This window comes from Coregonus lavaretus (assembly GCF_964263955.1).
Source record: "Coregonus lavaretus genome assembly, chromosome: 30".
Classification (NCBI taxonomy): Eukaryota; Metazoa; Chordata; class Actinopteri; order Salmoniformes; family Salmonidae; genus Coregonus; species Coregonus lavaretus.
In genome coordinates this window covers 30,025,125-30,039,756 of record NC_140017.1, presented here as the reverse complement: position 1 = coordinate 30,039,756, position 14,632 = coordinate 30,025,125, and the positions used below count along the sequence as shown (strand labels likewise).

General features: G+C 45.8%; 2 protein-coding genes across 2 annotated transcripts in view; both read left to right on the top strand.

Annotated features, from left to right (window-relative positions):
* The window catches only part of LOC311106195 (unconventional myosin-XVIIIa-like), a gene marked incomplete at its 3' end in the record, with an annotated part of 152,707 nt that overhangs the window by 64,808 nt on the left and 73,267 nt on the right, over nucleotides 1-14,632 (top strand). The window lies entirely within an intron of this gene.
* Nucleotides 5,416-11,295, top strand: LOC311105701 (uncharacterized protein; the record flags this gene model as incomplete). Its single annotated transcript, XM_084147919.1, has 5 exons — nucleotides 5,416-5,454; nucleotides 6,446-6,493; nucleotides 8,376-9,522; nucleotides 9,727-9,932; nucleotides 11,278-11,295. 5 exons carry the CDS (start codon nucleotides 5,416-5,418, stop codon nucleotides 11,293-11,295), a joined length of 1,458 nt encoding a protein of 485 aa, XP_084004045.1.

Here is a 14,632-nt window from a genome sequence, read left to right as displayed (position 1 = left end):
GTGATACAGCCTGGAATCGAACCAGGGGGTCTGTAGTGACGCCTCAAGCACTGAGATGCAGTGCCTTAGACTGCTGCGCCACGCGGGAGCCCACATGACTTGGATTAGTTTGCTCTCTTCCTCTGTAGAGTGATGGCAGTTTGTTTTGATTGGTGAAGAATCAACTCTGTCTTTGTGCTGCTGCTTCACTGTCACACAACATATAGGCTGGTTTATATTTAGTGTTCTTACTCCCCCTAGTGGCTATGTGAAGGAGGTGAATACATTTACAAGGCCTTGAGTAGGAAGTGTTGCCCTCTACTGGTGTTTAGTGATATAACATTGAGAATAGTACTATAATGAGAAATAGTTCTGAAATTATATTAAGTGGCCCGAGGGCTTGTTTTGTTAGGATGGTGTGAGTAGATAATACCATTGATTTATGTGCCTTTAAATTGTATCAATATGGTATTGTGTGCCTCTTCCCTTAGTGACACTGCACCACTGTTTGTTTACTTATTGACTGTTTATTACAGTTCCCCTCATCAAAAGAGAGAGAGAATGTGTGAGGATTGAAGCCTAATGTTGTACCCCGTGTGCACTACAGCATGCTTCCTCCCTTGTGTGAGAGTGAGGGAGGCACCAAGCCCTGTGTCATTTCCTGTGCCCCGTATCATAGCGCTTCTGGTTTTCTCCTCCGTTTCCCCTCCTTTTCCGCATTTCGTTCTGCCACTCCCAGCCTCAGACAGACCTGCACACAGGAGAAAGGACTACGCTTCCCTCATAATCAAAACACACATGCACCTTCAGGTATGTTGTACACACGCTTACAGTGGACTGTCTAACAACAACAAAACACTTTATTACACTACATTTATCAGACATCCATCACTCCTCAAATAAGTCACAACAGAGATTTGACACATAGGCCACACACACACACGCACACACTGACTTCACTGGGGTCCCCACGGAGCAGCTGAGGAGACAGCAACTTCCGTGAGCGAGAAGGAACGAAAGAGAGCGAGAGAGAAAGAGGGAGAGAGAGGGCTGCTAGTTGCCCTGAATTCTTCGGGGTAGGGTGGGGGGCTAGCCAGGGAACCAGGGGAGGCATTAGTGGCAGCAGTGTTGGTTCTGGGGGGGCTATTTTTAGCCCCCTGGACCCTTGTATCGTGACAGCTGTCCTCTCCTTGTCTCTCTGAGAATAGTCAGCCTATCAGGGGGCTCCTCTCCCCAGCCTGTGCCCTGTGTGACATGACATGAGTCTGCCGGCTAACTTAGCTCTTTCTCACACACTCTACTAACTCTGGGTTGAACACCCGTTACCGCCAACGTCGTTTTAAGGGCTTATTTCGGTCAGGGAAGGATTGGATCTACCAAACCTAACCACTACTCACCTTCACAGAGGACAGCAGGTAAAGGAGGAGCCGTGGTTCCAGGATTGTTGGGGGAAAGTGAGAGGCCTTCTGTGGAGGAATCTGTGGGCTGAGTGTGCAGTCTCTACCAGGGCCTGCCTGGCTGGTAACACACATTTTAGGGCTGACAGTGAGGGGGGCTGGCTATCTCTCACTGTAACTGAGCTCAGGCTCAGCTAAGTGGAGCCATTTTGGCTCTGGAGATGCTAGCTAGCTATGTTAACAGCCTTTTGCTTGAGCCTTGGTGAAGTGTTAGCCGAAGTAACTTGGTTCATTTGGTTTGATCTGTGTGCTTTAGCATGTTGCGACAGTAGAATACTGTAATAGTAGAAGTGAAAGGAGTGTGTCTGCCAGGAAGGCTGTGGTGGTAGCTGTCTGGAACTGGCTTTCATAGGCAGATTGGGCAGAAGTTGAATGGAGCCTTTGTGTCTTTGTGTCTCGCCCCTGTTGGAAAAGTCACGTTGACTGTTCAGTGTGTGTTGGTACTTGGTATAGTGAGCTATGCTATTAGCAATGCAGACCCATAGTCTTTTGTGGAAATTCCAGATGGATTTTTTGTGGGTTTCCTCATCTAGCCTATTGTTCTGACCAACTGTTGAGAACATTGTTTGCCTTTCTGTAAGTTTGGATGTGGAAAATGCATCTGCTATCCTGTGATTTCCTGTGTAGGGTGCCATCTGTGGGTTGACTTCCCTTTTCTGTTGTTGGGGGACCAGCCTAACCCTAGCCTACAGTACAAAGTGGATCTGAGATGCAGAAAGAGTGTGTGCTGTTTCCTCTGTCAACACCAACTGGATGCCCTAACTCTAACACTCTCTCAGTGGACGAGTGATTACTCAAGATCAGTGTTGTTTTGTCACTGTTGGTTGTGTGTTGAGTTGTAGACCCCTGAGATGACTGTCCCTCTTAACTGTCATATCAAATCAAATCACGTTTCCAATAAGCTTTGTTATCAGGCTACGTACAGTTGAAGTCGGAAGTTTACATACACCTTAGCCAAATACATGTAAACTCAGTTTTTCACAATTCCTGACATTTAATCCTAGTAAAAATTCCCTTTCTTAGGTCAGTTAGGATCACCACTTTATTTTAAGAATGTGAAATGTCAGAATAATATTAGAGAGATGTCACGATCGTTGAACGGAGTAGACCAAGGCGCAGCGTTGAAGGCAAACATACTTTATTATCCAAAATGATAACACGAACAAAACAATAAACGTGACGTCCTAGGTTTAAACAACCAACACGGAACAAACCAAAAGGAACAAGATCCCACAACTACTGTGGGAAAACAGCCTGTTTAAATGTGGTTCCCAATCAGAGACAACCAGCAACAGCTGACACTCGTTGCCTCTGATTGAGAACCACACTGGCCAACATAGAAATGAAACAACTAGAACTCAAACACAGAACACAAACACATAGAATCTACACACCCTGGCTCAACATATAGAGTCCCCAGATCCAGGGTGTGACAAGATAATTATTTATTTAAGCTTTTATTTCTTTCATCACATTCCCAGTGGATCAGAAGTTTACATACACTCAATTAGTATTTGGTAGCATTGCCTTTAAATTGTTTAACTTGGGTCAAACATTTTGGGTAGCCTTCCACAAGCTTCCCACAATAAGTTGGGTGAATTTTGGCCCATTCCTCCTGACAGAGCTGGTGTAACTGAGTCAGGTTTGTTGGCCTCCTTGCTTGCACATGCTTTTTCAGTTCTTCCCACAAAAGTTCTATAGTATTGAGGTCAGGGCTTTGTGATGGCCACTCCAATACCTTGACTTGTCCTTAAGCCATTTTGCCACAACTTTGGAAGTATGCTTGGGGTCATTGTCCATTTGGAAGACCCATTTGCGACCAAGCTTTAACTTCCTGACTGATGTCTTGAGATGTTGCTTCAATATAGCCACATAATTTTCCTTCCTCATGATGCCATCTATTTTGTGAAGTGCACAAGTCCCTCCTGCAGCAAAACACCCCCACAGCATGATGCTGCCACCCCCGTGCTTCACGGTTGGGATGGTGTTCTTCGGGCTTGCAAGCCACCACATTTTTCCTCCAAACATAACGATGGTCATTATGGCCAAACAGTTCTATTTTTGTTTCATCAGACCAGAGGACATTTCTCCAAAAAGTACAATCTTTGTCCCCATGTGCAGTTGCAAACCGTAGTCTGGCTTTTTAATGGCGGTTTTGGAGCAGTGGCTTCTTCCTTGCTGAGCGGCCTTTCAGGTTATGTCTATATATAGGACTCGTTTTTACTGTGGATATAGATACTTTTGTACCTGTTTCCTCCAGCATCTTCACATGGTTATTTGTTGTTGTTCTGGGATTGATTTGCACTTTTCGCACCAAAGTACGTTCATCTCTAGGAGACAGAATGAATCTCCTTCCTGAGCGGTATGACGGCTGCGTGGTCCCATGGTGTTTATATTTGCATACTATTGTTTGTAGAGATTAACGTGGTACCTTCAGGCGTTTGGAAATTGCTCCCAACGATGAACCAGACTTGTGGAGGTCTACAATTTTTTTTCTGAGGTCTTGGCTGATTTCTTTGGATTTTCCCATGATATCAAGCAAAGAGGCACCGAGTTTGAAGGTAGGCCTTGAAATACATCCACAGGTACACCTCCAATTGACTCAGATGTCAATTAGCCTATCAGAAGCTTCTAAAGCCATGACATCATTTTCTGGAATTTTCAAAGCTGTTTAAAGGCACAGTCAACTTAGTGTATGTAAACTTCTGACCCACTGGAATTGTGATACAGTGAATTATAAGTGAAATAATATGTCTGTAAACAATTGTTGGAAAAATGACTTGTGTCATGCACAAAGTAGAGGTCCTAACCGACTTGCCAAAACTATAGTTTGTTAACAAGACATTTGTGGAGTGGTTGAAAAACAAGTTTTAATGACTCCAACCTAAGTGTATGTCAACTTCCGACTTCAACTGTACATCTTTGCTTTTAATGTCAGAGTCAGTCAGAAAGCAGTTGTCATGTTTCACAGTGACTAATAGACATTAAAGTCTGTTCCTCAGCTTTTATTTTCATTATCTCTGGGCATAGGCCTATCTCTTTACTGCATTGATTCAGTATTGTCAATATGGCTTTGTTCTGTTGTTATTAGCTAAGTCAACTAGTGTTCTCCCAAAACAGTGGCTGAGTCACATTTGCCAGAGAGTGTCAGTCACCATGCTATATCCGGTTTAGATGGCTCTCTGTGCGTGTGTATGATGGTGTTTTGTTACATGTTTGTGTGTGTGTGTGTGTGTGTGTGTGTGTGTGTGTGTGTGTGTGTATAAACAGTATTTATATGTATGCACAGTTGTGTTTGTGTGTGTGTGTGTATGTGTGTGTTCAGAGGGAACCAGAGAGTCAACCTGGCTATCCAACCTGATGTTGGCCTCTGATTCGTTATGCCCATGTGGCTCATCCTAAAAAAAAGCCCTGTCCTATCTCCCTGGCCCCTGCCTGGTTGAACCTGCCCAGTGTCCACAGATAAGCAGCAGACCTCAGCAACCCCCATGTTATAGACACATTAGAGCCTGTGGTGGGAGAGCCAGAGCCAGTCTTCAGACTGACTCACCCGCTCTCTGTTCTGGGGGGGAAATATCCCAAAGGTTATGTGTAGGTATTGCTGTATTGGTGTTCTGTTCGTTTTTTACTGTGATGAAATCAACATTTCCTAGATACTTTTTGTGTGCCACAAATCACTGAACGGTTGAGTCTTGGTTCTGTGTACAGTGTGTTCCTGTATGTTTGTGTATCTTATCCCTCTCCTCTTGCTTTTCTTGGTACTCTAGACTTGTTCACTTCACTTCCTGCGACACGTGGTCCTTCCACTATCCCACTGGTTACGGCCCCTAGAGTGAAGAACCAGTGATTTTGGCCTCTATTGTGAAGATCCACCCTTCCATCCATCTGTCCGTCCGTCTGTCCAGCACTTCTCTCCATTCCTGCCCTCCCCCCTCTTCCCCCCTTATCCGGCACAGCTCATGACATCAGCACAGCCAACATGGCATTCTCGTCACGCTTTTCCTTCTGGGAGCAAAAGGGAAGTCCTGTTCAGTTTTCCTCACAGCACCGTTGGTGCAGCACTGCACGGTGTGGGGACATGGGGTGGGATACGTTGGTGTCTCTGCATGTAGAAATGTGTGCCCTGCATGTGTCACTCCTCCACTAAGTGTCCATTTTATAATAATAATAATATGCCATTTAGCAGACGCTTTTATCCAAAGCGACTTACAGTCATGTGTGCATAAATTTTTACGTATGGGTGGTCCCGGGGATCGAACCCACTACCCTGGCGTTACAAGCGCCATGCTCTACCAATTGAGCTACAGAGGACCACATTTTGGGGCTTGAGAGTGTCACGTCGTTGAAAGCTTGTGGTCTGATAGCCATGCCTCTGCCGTGGTTTTCTGACGGTGTGCTAAAAGTAATCGTTGTCATCGGAGGCATGATCCAATATCAGTGTTTGACTCACCGCCGAAAACCTTGACTGGAGGAATTTGCTTTGGCAAAATGACGAGTTCTGTGATATTGCTTCACATACTTTATTCTAGAGGAGCTCTGACTGCCAAGCTGGCTTTTGATTTCATTTGGTTTGACTGCCATTTTGTTTGACCATCACAACACATCCTGAAGCTCCACAGTAAACTGACGCCTCCCCAAACCGTTACCCAAAATAAAACATCATAGTGGTAAATGGTAAAAATAAATCCAAAGCCTTTTTAAGCAGGCCTTGTAGTTCTCATGTGTCACTTTTACAAAAAAACGGGCCATATTAATGTTCCTTTGTTGCTACAGCTTAGTGTCTGTGAATAATATTAGCCTTAACGTTCAAATAGACACCATGTGGTGTGTGGTATGGTAAGTGATAGATAGCTCTTCCACATAGCATACATCCAGGTTTGCAGCATGGTGTGTGTTTTGCATGTTATGCAATGAGGGGAGTGTTTCCTTCAAGTACCCCTGGCGAGTGACCACTTCTTCTAAGTGTCCTAGATTTTGACCTCAGTCCCTTGTCTTACCGAACCCTTTAGGTCAAAGAAGAGGTCAGACCACCAGGCTCCAAGACATCAAATCAGGGTGTAAGTTGACTGGTATCATTCTCATGTTGTGAAGTTCTAGAGCAGGGCTCTACAATACACGTTTCATCCTCTCTTTCTAATCAGGGACTGATTCAGACCTGGGACACCAGGTGAGTGCAAATAACTACCAGGTAGAAACAAAAAACAGAAGTGTTTCGGCCCTCCATGACCGGAATTGAACGGCCCTGCTGTAGGCTTAATCAGGAATCTGATAGTGTATGACTAAAGGGATCACAGGTTTCTGGGGATTGGAGTCCATTATGGTATCATTACAGCTGAGGAGAGGAAGCCACATCAGACTATTGAGATGCACCTGTCACATCACTGGTCTTTTACTTGGAGGTTTGCCAGCAGCAAACTTTCTTTCTCGCCACGATAGACAGTTACTAACAGGCCGATGTGAAAAGAGGCACAACGTGGAAGAGCGTAGTTATTTTTCTATTCTGGATGTAATGTCACAGACAGTTACACCTTTTTAATTTCACAACAAAAGCCTGGGGATCCGCGCTGTGTGAGGTGTCTGTAATTGCTTTGTAAATAGTATATATTTTTTTCCTGAATAATCTGTAGCCTCGTTGTGGGAATTGCAGCCATATCCCAACGTAGCCTAAAGATGAACAAACAGGCAGTTTATGAGGGTCGCGGGGCGATATAATATTCAACACGCGCACAAATATGAAAGATATTCAGCAACTCTTGGGAGACAATACTTTATTATTAAAACCAACGTGTTTCTGACAGCCTGATGAAGGCTATTGGTTTTGATAATAAACAAGTATGTTTCTTGTCAACTTTTATTGTCCCTCAAGAGTTTATGAATATCATCCACATTTCCAGTTTTCTCTATTAATGCAGCTTGGTTGGAAAGCGAAGATGGTGAACCACAGTTGACCTTTTTCCTCTCCCAGTCTGAGAGCTCACACAGTGTTATTTAACACTTAATCTGCAGCAGTGCAGACAGGGAGAGAGACAGAAGAACAGTAGAGGCCTTGATCCCCAGCCTGCTGGCATCCCAAAGGCTGCATCCCCAACATTCAGCCTCCTGTCTGGGGGGGGAACCACAGCTAAGCCCCCCATGGGAGCCATGGAGCCATGTCAGGCACTGTAGCGACTGGAGCATAGGAGGAGGGGAAGATTAAACACTAAAGCAGGTTATTATTGCATTAAAGTGTTGTTGACCTTCATAAGTGTCGGTTAGCCACTTAGGTGGAGGTAGGCTCTGTCTGTGGAAGGCAGTGCAGTGTGTTGGGTTATCATAAGGCCTGTAGGACGGCAAGGATATTCAAGCGTGAAATACTAGGGGAGAGATAAGAATGTGTGTCATTGGCACAGTGCTCAGTAGCGTGGAGAGTGAGGCCAGGAAGGACAGTGTGTTAGTGTGTGATATGCAGCTGGGAGAAGGATTCAGCACAGGTGTGTTTGAGTGAAATAGCAGGATTTGCTTGCAGCTGAGCGAAGGTGCTGTGTGTGTGTGTCATTAGATCTGCCATTAGAAGCAAGGTGCTGCAGTACAGAGAGGGGGCCAAGTCAGCACCCATAGACACCTCTGCTATCTCAGTCTGAAACCCCCACCCACCACCTCTCATATCAACCCACCCTGTTCTATTTCAGGACCTGGGCAGGCATGTGGCAGTTGGGTGAGCATAACAGCACGCCTGTCCAGGAGAGCAAACAGGACCTGTGATCTCTTTGGTCAACCATACATACACTATCAGACGATCCAGACAAACCCAGGGCTTCTCAGATTACGTTTTTGGTTTAGTTACCAAAGTGGAGTTTGCATATGCTTTAAGCTGAACTGCGTGAGTTTACTTTAAGTCTGTTCTGGTTTCTCCTCATTTGTCTTGCTGCTCTGCTCTCTCCCTCCCTGCTGTGTGAGTAGTCAGACAGCGACAGTGGCAGTATGAGTAGCCGCTCCCAGTCCGTGCCCAGTCTGGAGCCAGGCAGGGGCCTACTCTGCACCAAAAGCCCTGAGCCGGCCAAGACACAGCCCGGGGTCAGGGTCAGGAGTCCCTCGCCACCCAGGGTACGCGGGGCCGTAAAGGTCCCTGAACGCTTCAAAAGTCCAGTGCCTCTAATCCAGATGCCAGCACAGCACTTCAGGAGCCCTGACCCACGCAGAGCTTCCATGATTAGCCCTGAGCCTGTGCTGAACGGGAACAGCAAGCCCAATGGATCCGTTAACGGCAGTGCCGTCAATGGGAGCTCTGCCAACGGCAGTGCCAGACAGCCAGACCTGGACAACGATGATCATAGCCTTACCCGCAAGAAGGTAGGAAAGGTGGTGCGTCAAGTGGTGAGGAAGGTACTACCTGCAGAAGAGGAGGATGCTCCAGCTCCTGAGCCTACCAAACCTGCCCCTGAACCTCCTAAATTGGTGCCATTGCAAGCGCCATCATCTGTGCCCAAGGTCCCAAAGGTTCCACTGTTCTCTTTCAAGCACGACACCATCAAGACGGAGGAGAAGGACGATATATCAGCAGGGCTGGCCAGCCTCATGGTCCGCGGGAGGACCAGGAACCGCCCTCGCACACGCATGGATGAGCCACCTGAAAAAAAACAAGAGGAAGCAGTGAAAAGAGAGGAAAAAGAAAGCCCTAAATTGGTTGAGATTAAATCTATCCCTAATGTCGGCCCAGTTTCAAAACAGGAGGATAAGAATCCCGTGTCGGCTGCACCTGCTAAAGTTCCTCCTACTGCTTCTAATTTGACCTCGGTTCCCTCCAAGTCTGCACCCGTAGGCTTCATCCCTGCCTCAAAGCCTTCCCCTCTCTCCCCTCCAGCAGGTTTCATCCCACCACCAAAATCAGCCTCCCTTTCCCCACCTGCTGGGTTTGTACCAGCACCAAAATCAGCCCCCCTTTGCCCACTAAATGGGTTTGTACCAGCACCAAAATCAGTCCCCCTTTCCCCTCCAGCAGGGTTTGTACCAGCCCCAAAATCTACTGCTGTTAGTCGTTCAGTTTCCACTGTAGCCCCCAAATCCTCCCCAGCCATTCCCCCATCATGCTTCATCCCACCACCAAAATGTACCCCCCTTGCCCCTCCAGCAAGGTTTGTACCAGCACCAAAATCCTCCCCAGCCATTCCCCCATCATGCTTCATCCCACCAACAAAATCTACCCCCCTTGCCCCACCTGCCGGGTTCATACCAGCCCCAAAATATACCCCCCTTTCCCCACCTGCTGGTTTTGTCCCCTCTTCTAAATACTCCCATGTCACTCCCCCTTCAGCATCCATTCCCACCTCTAAGTCCTCCCGCAGTACTCCCCCTGCAGGGTTCGTCCAAGCCCCCAAGGCCTCGCCTCTCTCCCCTACTCCTCCCAAAGCCTCGCCTCTCTCCCCTCCTTCCGCCTTCATCACTCCCAAGGCGAATGCCCTCTCTCCACCACCGGTGTTCATCCAGCCCCCCAAACTGCCAGCTGTGAAGAAGCCTGAGGTAGGCCTACTGTCCACACTGCATGGACCACTTTTGAGACCACTGTGTGAAAAAACAGATGTTAATCGCTAATGCACAGAAAGCACTCTTTGCGTCTCCATGATAACTCTGTTTTTGTGTGTGTGTGTGTGTGGGGTTTTATTTTAACTAACTTCAATTGTTGAGTTCTCCACTTGTTAGCAGAGTTGAAGCTCCATTTTGGGGCCACGATGGGCTCAACTCCCTATTGAACTTGTTTGTTTCTCCAGAACTTTTCTCATTTGCACAAAGTCAGTTTGTTTCTCAGTTTGTTAAAGGGCACAGTCTCGTGGGGCTGAAGCTTTTGTTGCATTCGCTGCTCTGATTCGAGCTCCATCTCTCTCTGAGTTTCTCATGAGGGATGGAGCCTGTCTCACACAGCTCTCCTTCCTCACATCTCTCTCCTTTGAGACGCCAGGGCTGCTGAGACAGCTTCCAGCAAAACAACAAGTTCAGTAGCTCTTTTTTTCCTACTGCCTCAACCCAAGAGACCCTGCTGTCATCTGCAGCTTGGAAGCCTTGTTTATTGAGGTTAGCCTGTCGGGGGGGGGGGGGGGTTCCAAAGGAGGAAAAAGCGTATCGGGGTGGAATGTTCTGTCGCTGTAGCCTGGAGCAGGGAGACCCGCAGAGCTAATTACCGATAGTGACATTGTCTTTCTGGGAGAAGAGTTCAATGCCACGCTGCAGCCACCGTGGCAGGCGTTGGGATAAGAGAATTATCTACACATTTTGTGTTTTGAGTTTTGGAAATTACCGGCCTCTCAGGGTCTTTGTTTACTTGCTAGCCAACCACAAGCTGGCTTTGACCGCTACAGTGGCTATCTGAGTTTGCTATAGTTGTCTAAGGCTAAAGTTTGCTTGTGTTGTGTTATCCAAGCTAGTTATAGTTTTGCTTGGCTTCGCCTTGCGCATTGAGATGTGAATGATTTCACATCCATGTGGGCTTTTGTATCCCTCAACTGTTGATTTGCTCACTAGCTTAGCTAGACTCTGGACGTCTAGAGCATGGTTAGTTTTGAATTTGTTCAGCGTGGTTGTATGATTTCTTTATCTTATGGACTACTTGAATGTGTGTGTACATTACTTACGGTGTGCTTGTGGGCGTGGATGTATCTGTGTGTACCATTTGAAGGTGGCAGCCTCTCCCCTGTCCTCTGTTCCCATTGAGAAGGCTTCACCACAGAACAATTCATCAACCGTTTCATCAAAGACTACCCCAACCATAACCCAAAAGGTGTGTGTGTTGGTGTGCCCCACAGCATTCACACAGTTCACTGTTGGTATGCTGTGTAAGTGAGGTTTTGTAACCAAGTGTGTGTGAGTTCAGGATTGGCACGGCATCTAGCGAACATCTCACAGTTCTGTTGTCTATGAAACAGTGTTGCATGTGGTCCTCTAGAATAGTGCGCTTTGATAGCCTTGTAGTTTCAGAGCTCAACCTGTTGGTGATCTGACCTCCAGGAGGCGCCGCTCAGTCCCACTGAAGAGGCTCAGAGACGCCTGGAGAGGATATTCAGTGCGCCTGTAAAGACCCACCTTCCCTCCTTCTTTCTTTCTTTCTTTCTTTCTTTCTTTCTTTCTTTCTTTCTTTCTTTCTTTCTTTCTTTCTTTCTTTCTTTCTTTCTTTCTTTCTTTCTTTCTTTCTTTCTTTCTTTCTTTCTTTCTTTCTTTCTTTCTTTCTTTCTCTCTCTCTCTCTCTCTCTCTCTCTCTCTCTCTCTCTCTCTCTCTCTCTCTCTCTCTCTCTCTCTCTCTCTCTCTCTCTCTCTCTCTCTCTCTCTCTCTCTCTCTCTCTCTCTCTCTCTCTCTCTCTCTCTCTCTCTCTCTCTCTCTCTCTCTCAGTTTCTCTATTATTTCCTCTCTCTCTCTCTCCCTCTTGATACATGCTTCTCCTCTTTCACTTTTTAAATCTTTACTTTCTTTCCTTTATTCATTTTAACAGGACACATTGATTAACATTCCATTAATGAATTTAGAGGTGCTTATTTATTTTCCATGAACAACCCATCATGCTCTCGATCTCTCCTCCTCTCTTTATTTTCTTCTCTGGATGTTATATCTTTATCTTGATTGCTAATAGTAATTTGTCATTTTCCTTTTTGGCACATTTAATAAAAAATACAGATTTACAAATTTGGGCCATATCCATTGCCTGGCTACCCAAACGCCTTGCTCTGGCCAAACTCTACGCCATGCCCACGGACGTTAGTTTCTTCTCCACGATTAGTCTGGATCTGAGTAACTCCCCGACGATTTCTTTTGTTTTGAAAACTCGTCATTGGCTTTGATACACTGATGAGCTAGAAATGGTCCAATCGCTGATTACTTTGTTTTGTACAACCCCCTCATTTTCACTACAATTGACTTAATTCATGGAAGTCTCAGACTGTATTTGTTTTTATTATGTATCCCCATTAGCTGCTGCCAAGGCAGCTTTACATTTTAGTCATTTAGCAGATGCTCTTATCCAGAGCGACTTACAGTTAGTGAGTGCATACATTTTTCATACTGGCCCCCCGTGGGAATCGAACCCACAACCCTGGTGTTGCAAGCGCCATGCTCTACCAACTGAGCTACAAGAGGCAGCATCTACTCTTCCTTGGGTCCAGCAAAAATGAAGGCAGCAATATACATTATAATGCAATTTTGAAATATTAAAATACATTTTACAACAGATTGGACAATACATGAAGTGTGTGTTCCCTCAGGCCACTAGTCTACTACTACACACAATCCAAGTGTACGTGTGTGTATAGTGTGTCTGTTATGTGTGCATATCCATGCATGACTGAACTAATTTACTGTTTATGTCTATGCTGCTTTCTGTTTCCATTCTTGTTTTGCCACCTGTCAAACATTCACTGGATTTGTCAATTCATGTTTTATATTGAGTCTCTCTCTCTCTCTCTCTCTCTCTCTCTCTCTCTCTCTCTCTCTCTCTCTCTCTCTCTCTCTCTCTCTCTCTCTCTCTCTCTCTCTCTCTCTCTCTCTCTCTCTTTCTAATTGGTGCTTGGCTACGTCTATCTGTGGCTGTTGTATGGCTAGCTGGAGCCGGTGGTTTGTGCCTCAGCCCCGACCCTTTCTCCAGCCCCAACCCCCCCTCAGGTACTGTGGCCCCCAGGGGTCCCCTCTGGCGGCCTGGTTGAAGTGTGTGCTCTTGTGGCATGTCCAGCGTAAGCCTAGATTCCTCTCCTAACTTTCCCCTCTCTCACCCTACCTGTCTATGTAAGGTTCATCTGTAATGATGCTTGGTGTTTTCCCCGAACTCTCTGATATTTGTCCCTGATATTACCTGGTTCAATCCTTGCCTGCCCTTCCTGTTTTTGGAACACAGCTGGTATTAAACTGTGATAGTATCTAGATGCCTCAAGGGCAATCAAACAGACCTTGACCTGTATGGAAACTGACAAACCAACCCAGACAAAGGACTTCAATGTGCAGTTTTTGTTTTGTCAATAGCATGGCAGTGGAATGGTGCCCTGATTAAGATGTGCGGCATGTTTGTTTGCCCTGTGTGATGTCCAGTCGCAATGAGAGTGAATGGCAGTGGGTGGGGGTTTATCGTGTGTGTGATTAATGACTGTCAGGTGTTCTCTCTGTCTCCCCTTTATGACCTCTCCTCATCTCTGACCTCTCCTCATCTCTGACCTCTCCTCGTTCTTTGCCATCCCCCAGTTTTTCCTCCCCATTGAATCAGATAGTTAATTCATCACAAAACCCACTGATATTGCCAACTACTTTAATTACTTTTTCATTGGCAAGATAAACAAACGTAGGTATGACATGCCAGCAACAAACGCTGACATCCAGGTATATCTGACCAAATTATGAAAGACAAGAATTGTACTTTTGAATTCCGTAAAGTCAGTGTGGAAGAGGTGAAAAAATTATTGTTGTCTATCAACAATGACAAGCCACTGGGGTCAGACAATCTGGATGGAAAATTACTGAGGATAATAGCGGACGATATTGCCACTCCTATTTGACACATCTTCAATTTAAGCTTACTAGAAAGTGTGTGCCCTCAGGCCTGGAGGGAAGCTAAAGTCATTCCGCTACCCAAGAATATTAAAGCCCCCTTTACTGGCTCAAATAGCTGACCAATCAGCCTGTTACCAACCCTTAGTAAACTTCTGGAAAAAATTGTGTTTGACCAGATGCAATGCTATTTCACAGTAAACTAATTGACAACAGACTTTCAGCACGCTTATAGGGAAGGACACTCAACAAGCAAAGCACTTACACAAATGACTGATGATTGGCTGAGAGAAATTGATGATAAAATGATTGTGGGGGCTGTCTTGTTAGACTTCAGTGCAGCTTTTGACATTATCGATCATAGTCTGCTGCTGGAAAAACATGTGTTATGGCTTTACACCCCCTGCTATAATGTGGATAAAGAGTTACTTGTCTAATAGAACACAGAGGGTGTTCTTTAATGGAAGCCTCTCAAACATAATCCAGGTAGAATCAGGAATTCTCCAGGGCAGCGGTTTAGGCCCCTTACTTTTTTCAATCTTTACTAACGACATGCCACTGGCTTTGAGTAAAGCCAGTGTGTGTATGTTTGCGGATGACTCCACACTATACACGTCAGCTACTACAGCAACTGAAATGACTGCAACACTTAACAAAGAGCTGCAGTTAGTTTCGGAATGGGTAGCAAGGAATATGTTAGTGTTAA